The sequence below is a fragment of the Pseudophryne corroboree genome, chromosome 4 (genome assembly GCF_028390025.1).
Source record: "Pseudophryne corroboree isolate aPseCor3 chromosome 4, aPseCor3.hap2, whole genome shotgun sequence".
In the NCBI taxonomy this organism is placed as follows: domain Eukaryota; kingdom Metazoa; phylum Chordata; class Amphibia; order Anura; family Myobatrachidae; genus Pseudophryne; species Pseudophryne corroboree.
In genome coordinates, this window is record NC_086447.1 from 525,117,943 (window position 1) to 525,130,251 (window position 12,309).

General features: G+C 43.3%; 1 protein-coding gene across 1 annotated transcript in view; it reads right to left on the bottom strand.

The window, feature by feature from the left end:
• Window positions 1–12,309, bottom strand: part of TRDN (triadin) — an 862,718-nt gene that overhangs the window by 782,769 nt on the left and 67,640 nt on the right. The window contains exon 3 of the mRNA XM_063919338.1: window positions 10,807–10,848. Within this exon, the coding sequence (XP_063775408.1) occupies window positions 10,807–10,848 (42 nt within the window). The remainder of the gene's footprint in view (window positions 1–10,806; window positions 10,849–12,309) is intronic.

Sequence of the window (12,309 nt, forward strand, 5' to 3'; positions counted from 1 at the left end):
ATGTAATAGTCAGTGGTATTTTCTAGAAATTGCATTATTATTGTATTACTTTATATGCAGATAGGTCATATTGGCTGCTCTAGTAAAATTACAGTAGATCTCAGACAGAAAGACACATACATTCTTGAGGAAAACCGTGCTCAAACACCATGCTAGGAGATTAAGAAAGATTCTTGCCTAGAAGGCTTTCAGCGTCCTTCAAAGCATTGCTTACAGTAGGCTGGTGATATCCTATTAGGGCAAAGGGTATGTAAGGAATGGACAGAAGCAGAACAGCTACAGGTGTGTATATATATATATATGTATGTATATATATATATTTATATATATATATATCTTTGATTTATTTTCTTTTTTCAGTATGTAACAGCTACATAAAGTGGGAGATGTGTACTCAGGGAGATTGGTACAGGGAGTCAGCGAGATTGCTATGTTTTACAGAGTCTCCCTGACAATGGGGGTAATTCCAAGTTGATCGCAACAGGAAATTTTTTAGCAATTGGGAAAAACCATGTGCACTGCAGGGGGGGGCAGATATAACATTTGCAGAGAGAGTTATATTTGGGTGGGTTATTTTGTTTCTGTGCAGGGTAAATACTGGCTGCTTTATTTTTACACTGCAATTTAGATTGCAGATTGAACACACCACACCCAAATCTAACTCTCTCTGCACATGTTAAATCTGCCCCCCCCCCCCCCCCGCACTGCACATGGTTTTGGCCAACTGCTAAAAAATTTCCTGCTGCGATTAACTTGGAATTACCCCCCAATGAGGGAGAGTTGGCAAGTATGAGTTACTGACACACATCCTTCAATGTAAAACACCTAAGGAAAATTACTGTAAGTGGCTATACTGTAAATTACTATCTCATAGTGTACCTGCTAGATTGTATCAACCACTTGTTTAGTAGACAGAACAATATTACTCCACAATGCTAGGAAAAGTGATCTCTGGGTACATGTACCATATTTACTAAAGATGTTTTCTGACAGCAGAATAATGGTAACCTTTTAGCAACTAATAGTTTAAAAATACTGACCCAATAAGTAGGTGGAGGGCCAAGTCCTGGGATGGTTGTGTGTGTTTGTTGGGTGGGGGGAGGGTTGGGGGTTTGGAGATGTCCTGTAAACACTGAAAAGCACTGAAAGTGTTCGTAAATTATAGCTTCAAACAACATGCAAAGTAAGTACAAGAGGCATGAAAACTTTCTGACTAGGTATACAGATTCACATTATGTTCTAAAAGAATGAGTATACTTATAACTTGAGTTGCACTGCAGTGTGTTTTTCGAAAGTATCTTGCTCCATTACAGTGTACCTAATGTTCTTCAATGCAGTAAAAAAAACAGATATATTTTTACTAAATGGGAGTGCATCTGTAATGTAATGCAATGAAATGTAGTGTAGATAAGAAACATTTCCATGTGTGTTCCCACAAGCATGTGACTTGAAGAAGATATCATACAGTAGTGTTATACTCGTATAATGGTTTTCACATGAGTAAAGTAACATGCTGCATTTTCCTAAAACTGAGTTATACAGTTGTTTTTACATGATTTCTGTGTAATAGTGACCCGACATAGATTAAATATTAATACAACACAGCTACAATACACTCCACTGTAATCAAATAAGTTTGTGTACACATCAACAGCTGTTTCCAGCAAGGAAACTATATTTTCTCCATGGTCAGGGTGAACCAGCTGTCTAAAGCAGCTGTTGCTGTTGCAGGAAGGGGTTTGTAGTGTTTAGAAGTTGCTATTTCTTAGAAAGAAATAATCCATGGTTACAATATTGTGTCAAGTCTATCTATCTATCTATCTATCTATCTATCTATCTATCTATCTATCTATCTATCTATCTATCTATCTATCTATCTATCTATCTATCTATCTATCTATTTATTTGAAAGCCCTCACTCACTGACACATCATTAATTCTCTTACTTTCTGATATGTTTTTTTAAGTAGTAGGTATTCTGCATGTGGGAAATAGGACTATGTAATTAGAATTTTAAGAAACCTGCCCTAAGGGGATGAAAAGAGGGTTGACATAATGGGTGTAGCATGGAATGCCAGCGGTCGGGCTCCCAGCGACCAGCATACCGGCGCCGGGAGCCCGACCGCCGGCTTACCGACAGTGTGGCGAGCGCAAATAAGCCCCTTGCGGGCTCGCTGCGCTCGCCACGCTGCGGGCACGGTGGCGCGATACACGCGCCACGCTATTTTATTCTCCCTCCAGGGGGGTCATGGACCCCCATGAGGGAGAATGAGTGTCGGTATGCCAGCTGTCGGGATCCCGGCGCTGGTATACTGTGCGCCGGGATCCCGACAGCCGGCATACTGAAGACCACCCGACATAATGACGTAATTACTGATGCGTGGCTTGCTTTGTGTGAACGATAACACCCAAATGGGCAATCAAATCAAAATTTGGTGCTGTCACTTTTTACCGTATCTGCTATGGATGCTCCTCAGGTAACTCCAAGAATCATGGATTCATATTTACTTACATTAAGACATCTCAAATTTACATCTCTATAGATTTACCAGATTTTTAACACCCAGTTATATTTACAACCATGAAAATCAGAAACTCCCGTGTGAAGAACAGGTAGGACAGCTAGTTTTATATGTTCGGAAGATGGCCCATGAAATATGCAATTGCTAGAATCCAAACTATATAAATATTGTAATGAAAATATATCTATTTCTATATTTTTAAAATTTGCATAGATAATTATAACATTTGAGATTTGATTCCATAATGAATGCTGTCACCAGGCATTTAATGCAGACAACAGTAAGTGTGAGTTTAATAGGACTCATATAGAGTTGTACTTTTGCTGTGTCCATGTACAGAATAATAAAAAATGCACTTTCCAAAGAAATAAGGCAAAAACTAATACACATCCAATGCTACATTTGCACTTATGTCAGTGGAGTATGTGTGGTGGGGGGTTGGGAAGGACGGGGAGTTCTGAATACCATTACAGCTAAGTAGGTTTATGTAGTGTGTGGCTGCATATGGCAATATGTGGCATGACAGACTGATATTTGTTTTTAGAGATGTGGGATTTTTGTGGCTCAGAATTTGTATTTTAAATCTGAATATAAGGTTTTGCATTGCAATAATTATATTTTAGCTGTTTCTATCCATTTTCAAGAAATGTAAAACCCAGGATTTGGATTTTAAATCTGATTTCCGAACCAAAACTCTTGAGGGTGGTTTTGCAAAACTAAAACACAACAATGAAATTAGAACCAAAACCAATAACATATCTGATTTTTTAGAGCATAAGAAGTCTCCAATTGCAATTTTACGATGGTTGATGTTCTACTGATACATTGGGGAGGCAGTGCAGACAGGCTCCCATACATAGAGGAGATATGTGCACCTCCAGTTACATCTCCAGAATTTAAAACATACATTTATCAGCATGTCATAACTGGGACTCCTAATCTCAGCCTCATTTACTACAGTGAGACACCCAACACATGGAGTTATTTTCTCCTACATAGATAGCCTGATATTTATACACGATGCAAGTTATAATGGTCAGTCAAAATCACTGAAGATAAGCAGATCTACGGTATGTAGTGTGTGGCTATCAGTGGCTATTTGTGACTGCACACTACACATATATGCTAGCAGTAATGTTTTTAAGTAAAAATTACAACTAGCTTCATATAGTTAGAATTAGCAGTAGAGATGAGCGCCTGAAATTTTTCGGGTTTTGTGTTTTGGTTTTGGGTTCGGTTCCGCGGCCGTGTTTTGGGTTCGAACGCGTTTTGGCAAAACCTCACCGAATTTTTTTTGTCGGATTCGGGTGTGTTTTGGATTCGGGTGTTTTTTTCAAAAAACACTAAAAAACAGCTTAAATCATAGAATTTGGGGGTCATTTTGATCCCAAAGTATTATTAACCTCAAAAACCATAATTTACACTCATTTTCAGTCTATTCTGAATACCTCACACCTCACAATATTATTTTTAGTCCTAAAATTTGCACCGAGGTCGCTGTGTGAGTAAGATAAGCGACCCTAGTGGCCGACACAAACACCGGGCCCATCTAGGAGTGGCACTGCAGTGTCACGCAGGATGTCCCTTCCAAAAAACCCTCCCCAAACAGCACATGACGCAAAGAAAAAAAGAGGCGCAATGAGGTAGCTGTGTGAGTAAGATTAGCGACCCTAGTGGCCGACACAAACACCGGGCCCATCTAGGAGTGGCACTGCAGTGTCACTCAGGATGTCCCTTCCAAAAAACCCTCCCCAAACAGCACATGACGCAAAGAAAAAAAGAGGCGCAATGAGGTAGCTGTGTGAGTAAGATTAGCGACCCTAGTGGCCGACACAAACACCGGGCCCATCTAGGAGTGGCACTGCAGTGTCACGCAGGATGTCCCTTCCAAAAAACCCTCCCCAATCAGCACATGATGCAAAGAAAAAGAAAAGAAAAAAGAGGTGCAAGATGGAATTGTCCTTGGGCCCTCCCACCCACCCTTATGTTGTATAAACAAAACAGGACATGCACACTTTAACCAACCCATCATTTCAGTGACAGGGTCTGCCACACGACTGTGACTGATATGACGGGTTGGTTTGGACCCCCCCCAAAAAAGAAGCAATTAATCTCTCCTTGCACAAACTGGCTCTACAGAGGCAAGATGTCCACCTCATCTTCACCCTCCGATATATCACCGTGTACATCCCCCTCCTCACAGATTATCAATTCGTCCCCACTGGAATCCACCATCTCAGCTCCCTGTGTACTTTGTGGAGGCAATTGCTGCTGGTCAATGTCTCCGCGGAGGAATTGATTATAATTCATTTTAATGAACATCATCTTCTCCACATTTTCTGGATGTAACCTCGTACGCCGATTGCTGACAAGGTGAGCGGCGGCACTAAACACTCTTTCGGAGTACACACTTGTGGGAGGGCAACTTAGGTAGAATAAAGCCAGTTTGTGCAAGGGCCTCCAAATTGCCTCTTTTTCCTGCCAGTATAAGTACGGACTGTGTGACGTGCCTACTTGGATGCGGTCACTCATATAATCCTCCACCATTCTATCAATGTTGAGAGAATCATATGCAGTGACAGTAGACGACATGTCCGTAATCGTTGTCAGGTCCTTCAGTCCGGACCAGATGTCAGCATCAGCAGTCGCTCCAGACTGCCCTGCATCACCGCCAGCGGGTGGGCTCGGAATTCTGAGCCTTTTCCTCGCACCCCCAGTTGCGGGAGAATGTGAAGGAGGAGATGTTGACAGGTCGCGTTCCGCTTGACTTGACAATTTTGTCACCAGCAGGTCTTTCAACCCGAGCAGACCTGTGTCTGCCGGAAAGAGAGATCCAAGGTAGGCTTTAAATCTAGGATCGAGCACGGTGGCCAAAATGTAGTGCTCTGATTTCAACAGATTGACCACCCGTGAATCCTTGTTAAGCGAATTAAGGGCTGCATCCACAAGTCCCACATGCCTAGCGGAATCGCTCCCTTTTAGCTCCTTCTTCAATGCCTCCAGCTTCTTCTGCAAAAGCCTGATGAGGGGAATGACCTGACTCAGGCTGGCAGTGTCTGAACTGACTTCACGTGTGGCAAGTTCAAAGGGCATCAGAACCTTGCACAACGTTGAAATCATTCTCCACTGCACTTGAGACAGGTGCATTCCACCTACTATATCGTGCTCAATTGTATAGGCTTGAATGGCCTTTTGCTGCTCCTCCAACCTCTGAAGCATATAGAGGGTTGAATTCCACCTCGTTACCACTTCTTGCTTCAGATGATGGCAGGGCAGGTTCAGTAGTTTTTGGTGGTGCTCCAGTCTTCTGTACGTGGTGCCTGTACGCCGAAAGTGTCCCGCAATTTTTCTGGCCACCGACAGCATCTCTTGCACGCCCCTGTCGTTTTTTAAAAAATTCTGCACCACCAAATTCAAGGTATGTGCAAAACATGGGACGTGCTGGAATTTGCCCATATTTAATGCACACACAATATTGCTGGCGTTGTCCGATGCCACAAATCCACAGGAGAGTCCAATTGGGGTAAGCCATTCCGCGATGATCTTCCTCAGTTGCCGTAAGAGGTTTTCAGCTGTGTGCGTATTCTGGAAAGCGGTGATACAAAGCGTAGCCTGCCTAGGAAAGAGTTGGCGTTTGCGAGATGCTGCTACTGGTGCCGCCGCTGCTGTTCTTGCGGCGGGAGTCCATACATCTACCCAGTGGGCTGTCACAGTCATATAGTCCTGACCCTGCCCTGCTCCACTTGTCCACATGTCCGTGGTTAAGTGGACATTGGGTACAACTGCATTTTTTAGGACACTGGTGAGTCTTTTTCTGACGTCCGTGTACATTCTCGGTATCGCCTGCCTAGAGAAGTGGAACCTAGATGGTATTTGGTAACGGGGGCACACTGCCTCAATAAATTGTCTAGTTCCCTGTGAACTAACGGCGGATACCGGACGCACGTCTAACACCAACATAGTTGTCAAGGACTCAGTTATCCGCTTTGCAGTAGGATGACTGCTGTGATATTTCATCTTCCTCGCAAAGGACTGTTGAACAGTCAATTGCTTACTGGAAGTAGTACAAGTGGGCTTACGACTTCCCCTCTGGGATGACCATCGACTCCCAGCGGCAACAACAGCAGCGCCAGCAGCAGTAGGCGTTACACGCAAGGATGCATCGGAGGAATCCCAGGCAGGAGAGGACTCGTCAAAATTGCCAGTGACATGGCCTGCAGGACTATTGGCATTCCTGGGGAAGGAGGAAATTGACACTGAGGGAGTTGGTGGGGTGGTTTGCGTGAGCTTGGTTACAAGAGGAAGGGATTTACTGGTCAGTGGACTGCTTCCGCTGTCACCCAAAGTTTTTGAACTTGTCACTGACTTATTATGAATGCGCTGCAGGTGACGTATAAGGGAGGATGTTCCGAGGTGGTTAACGTCCTTACCCCTACTTATTACAGCTTGACAAAGGCAACACACGGCTTGACACCTGTTGTCCGCATTTCTGGTGAAATACCTCCACACCGAAGAGCTGATTTTTTTGGTATTTTCACCTGGCATGTCAACGGCCATATTCCTCCCACGGACAACAGGTGTCTCCCCGGGTGCCTGACTTAAACAAACCACCTCACCATCAGAATCCTCCTGGTCAATTTCCTCCCCAGCGCCAGCAACACCCATATCCTCCTCATCCTGGTGTACTTCAACACTGACATCTTCAATCTGACTATCAGGAACTGGACTGCGGGTGCTCCTTCCAGCACTTGCAGGGGGCGTGCAAATGGTGGAAGGCGCATGCTCTTCACGTCCAGTGTTGGGAAGGTCAGGCATCGCAACCGACACAATTGGACTCTCCTTGTGGATTTGGGATTTCGAAGAATGCACAGTTCTTTGCTGTGCTGCTTTTGCCAGCTTGAGTCTTTTCATTTTTCTAGCGAGAGGCTGAGTGCTTCCATCCTCATGTGAAGCTGAACCACTAGCCATGAACATAGGCCAGGGCCTCAGCCGTTCCTTGCCACTCCGTGTGGTAAATGGCATATTGGCAAGTTTACGCTTCTCCTCCGACAATTTTATTTTAGGTTTTGGAGTCCTTTTTTTACTGATATTTGGTGTTTTGGATTTGACATGCTCTGTACTATGACATTGGGCATCGGCCTTGGCAGACGACGTTGCTGGCATTTCATCGTCTCGGCCATGACTAGTGGCAGCAGCTTCAGCACGAGGTGGAAGTGGATCTTGATCTTTCCCTAATTTTGGAACCTCAACATTTTTGTTCTCCATATTTTAATAGGCACAACTAAAAGGCACCTCAGGTAAACAATGGAGATGGATGGATTGGATACTAGTATACAATTATGGACGGGCTGCCGAGTGCCGACACAGAGGTAGCCACAGCCGTGAACTACCGCACTGTACTGTGTCTGCTGCTAATATATAGACTGGTTGATAAAGAGATAGTATACTCGTAACTAGTATGTATGTATAAAGAAAGAAAAAAAAACCACGGTTAGGTGGTATATACAATTATGGACGGGCTGCCGAGTGCCGACACAGAGGTAGCACAGCCGTGAACTACCGCACTGTACTGTGTCTGCTGCTAATATATAGACTGGTTGATAAAGAGATAGTATACTCGTAACTAGTATGTATGTATAAAGAAAGAAAAAAAAACCACGGTTAGGTGGTATATACAATTATGGACGGGCTGCCGAGTGCCGACACAGAGGTAGCACAGCCGTGAACTACCGCACTGTACTGTGTCTGCTGCTAATATATAGACTGGTTGATAAAGAGATAGTATACTCGTAACTAGTATGTATGTATAAAGAAAGAAAAAAAAAACACGGTTAGGTGGTATATACAATTATGGACGGGCTGCCGAGTGCCGACACAGAGGTAGCCACAGCCGTGAACTACCGCACTGTACTGTGTCTGCTGCTAATATATAGACTGGTTGATAAAGAGATAGTATACTCGTAACTAGTATGTATGTATAAAGAAAGAAAAAAAAACCACGGTTAGGTGGTATATACAATTATGGACGGGCTGCCGAGTGCCGACACAGAGGTAGCCACAGCCGTGAACTACCGCACTGTACTGTGTCTGCTGCTAATATATAGACTGGTTGATAAAGAGATAGTATACTCGTAACTAGTATGTATGTATAAAGAAAGAAAAAAAAACCACGGTTAGGTGGTATATACAATTATGGACGGGCTGCCGAGTGCCGACACAGAGGTAGCCACAGCCATGAACTACCGCACTGTACTGTGTCTGCTGCTAATATAGACTGGTTGATAAAGAGATAGTATACTCGTAACTAGTATGTATGTATAAAGAAAGAAAAAAAAACCACGGTTAGGTGGTATATACAATTATGGACGGGCTGCCGAGTGCCGACACAGAGGTAGCCACAGCCGTGAACTACCGCACTGTACTGTGTCTGCTGCTAATATAGACTGGTTGATAAAGAGATAGTATACTACTAATATTATATATACTGGTGGTCAGGTCACTGGTCACTAGTCACACTGGCAGTGGCACTCCTGCAGCAAAAGTGTGCACTGTTTAATTTTAATATAATATTATGTACTCCTGGCTCCTGCTATAACCTATAACTGGCACTGCAGTAGTGCTCCCCAGTCTCCCCCACAATTATAAGCTGTGTGAGCTGAGCAGTCAGACAGATATATAATATATATAGATGATGCAGCACACTGGCCTGAGCCTGAGCAGTGCACACAGATATGGTATGTGACTGACTGAGTCACTGTGTGTATCGCTTTTTTCAGGCAGAGAATGGATATATTAAATAAACTGCACTGTGTGTCTGGTGGTCACTCACTATATAATATATTATGTACTCCTGGCTCCTGCTATAACCTATAACTGGCACTGCAGTAGTGCTCCCCAGTCTCCCCCACAATTATAAGCTGTGTGAGCTGAGCAGTCAGACAGATATATATAATATTATATATAGATAATAGATGATGCAGCACACTGGCCTGAGCCTGAGCAGTGCACACAGATATGGTATGTGACTGAGTCACTGTGTGCTGTGTATCGCTTTTTTCAGGCAGAGAACGGATTATAAATAAAACTGGTGGTCACTATCAGCAAAACTCTGCACTGTACTGAGTACTCCTAATGCTCCCCAAAATTAGTAAATCAAGTGTCTCTCTAATCTATTCTAAACGGAGAGGACGCCAGCCACGTCCTCTCCCTATCAATCTCAATGCACGTGTGAAAATGGCGGCGACGCGCGGCTCCTTATATAGAATCCGAGTCTCGCGATAGAATCCGAGCCTCGCGAGAATCTGACAGCGTCATGATGACGTTCGGGCGCGCTCGGGTTAACCGAGCAAGGCGGGAAGATCCGAGTCGCTCGGACCCGTGAAAAAAAACATGAAGTTCTGGCGGGTTCGGATTCAGAGAAACCGAACCCGCTCATCTCTAATTAGCAGGATTCTTATCAAGAGCAAACAGCTCCATGTATTAGGTGTATAACTGTAGTATGTTTGGTTGAGAGATTGAGTCCTGAGTATGGCAGGTGTTTCAAAGACAGAGGATGTAGCTGAATGACAGGTGTACAAAATCACACTATTACTGATTACGTATAAGTGTATGAATATATTATAAACTTCAGTTCAAATCCCATGCTTGCAGTGTTTTGAATGCACATTGTATTGGATGAACTGGTAGGTATTACTTGCTATGTATGGTACCCCCAATATTGAAGAGCACACAGTTATTTCTGCTCTGCAAAAAGGGCATCATTTTGCACCAGCTCTCATCCTATACTTCTAATTAAATGCTTTTTCTAGTGCTCTTTTGTCTTAAAATAAAGGAAATTACAAAATACAAGATTAGGTAACTGTTCTTTTGATGTGTTTTATAATAGATATATCTAAACCACACTACAGACTAGAGGGTTAATTTACTTAGCATTGTGTTGTAAACACAGTGCCTCTGATTGTGTTTATAACCCAAATTTAAAAGGGCAGTGCTATTACTGCCTGTGTTTTGCTGTTAAAATCATTGCCCTTTTAACTTTCGGGCATAAACATATTTGGAAGTGAACACTTAGTAAGTTTACAATGCCACCATACCTACTGCATCATATGTGAAGTGTTGCTTTCAAACACACAGCATTGCCATTAGTATACAGTATGAACATAACGAGCCTAAGCAAAGTGTATACAGTCCATATTTAGCTATTATTAGTATTGGATGACCGTGAAAGCACATTTTGTTAATGAATAACAGAATAACAGAAACACTGCAGGCAGAATATCTTTACCAGGTGGTAAACAGGGGTCATCACAGTACTGGGAATAGGTGTCTATTGATGGCGTTGGCAGGAGCAATCATGGTGATGATGTTGATGGAAAAATAAAGGAAATATATTAGAACTTATCGCTGGAAATTTCAGTTCTGTACAATATACTGTAGGTAAGTCATGGACAATCTTCTGTGCTCACCCTCTTTGCTAACTAATGTTCATCTTCCCTGATACCTAATTAGCTACTTGCTTTGATCTATGGCAGATGTCATTTTCAGCAAAAGGGAAGCTGAAGGGGATTTAGCAATTTTTTGCTGTAGACTTGCATTGCCATAAATGCACCAATACAGTGGATGTTTACTTGTACGCATGAAATAATACATTACAATATACATTTCACAATTATTTTCTAGCAAAAGAATCCTGAAACAGCATGCATTCTGCAGATCACAGTCATATAGGACATATTTACATTTTGTAATCAGTTTATCACCATCCTTTCAGAATAACTTGAATAAAGTTAATTAAAGGATAAGTCTGGCTTCATTGGTGTTTCTGTAATGGATGCAATCAACGTGTGTGGTGCACATGGGCCCCTGGGTTCAGGAGGGGCCCACACCGCACACATTGTGCCCATATTTGAATACTTACCTTTCTGGAGTCCAGTGTTGCGCAATGCAGCCGCGGCGAATATCTTACCCAAAATGGCCATCACGCATGTGCAGTAGTGAAATATGTCTCCGGAACATGGCAGGCATCATGTTTCCTGAGACCTCCTCATGTGCAGTAGACTTTGGCACAATGCCGGAGACTACAGTGCCATACAGAGGAGGAGGCCCACCCGGAGTCTGCACAGCCCCCCCCCCCCCTATGTTAAAACACCCCTGTCTGGCTTTGTGAGCTGTTTCAACCTAAATTAGATTTAATAGGCCTAATTGTTTAAATTTGCCAATAAGAGTCCCTGCCCAGTTGTTATCATTTGGTAGATGCACCATCTCTGAGCCATAACTAATGTATTGCAATGCGACAAGTGCTACAACCCAGGGTGCAAAAGAAGGGGGATATAGAATTTGGGGCAGTTTTATAGTTTTTTGAGGGGGCCCCTGGCCCAGCACTTGGAACTTTTGTAGTGCTTGGCCTGGTCCACACCAGACGCCGCATGATTCACTCACCATTAGTGTATCTGTATTGCGTTCAAAAAGTGTGGTGCACAAAGGCCTATAAGTCCAGCATGGCCTTGTGCTACATACCCTGCACCCGGGATCAATATACTACTGGGCCCAAGCAGTGGCCCTACCCCCTATACTTGCATCTGGTGGTTCTATATTTCTGTAAATATTTTTGGAAAGAAGGCATCTGCACAGAAGCTAGGCAAGACTCTGACACTGTAACAACTTGTGTTCTCTTTTTTGATATTTCAAAATATGCCACTAGAATGATCAGTGGCACCGAGAGGAGGGGAATCAGTACTCATTACCAGTCCAGGACCCGACCCTATGGAGGGGCCCAGGTTTGACACTC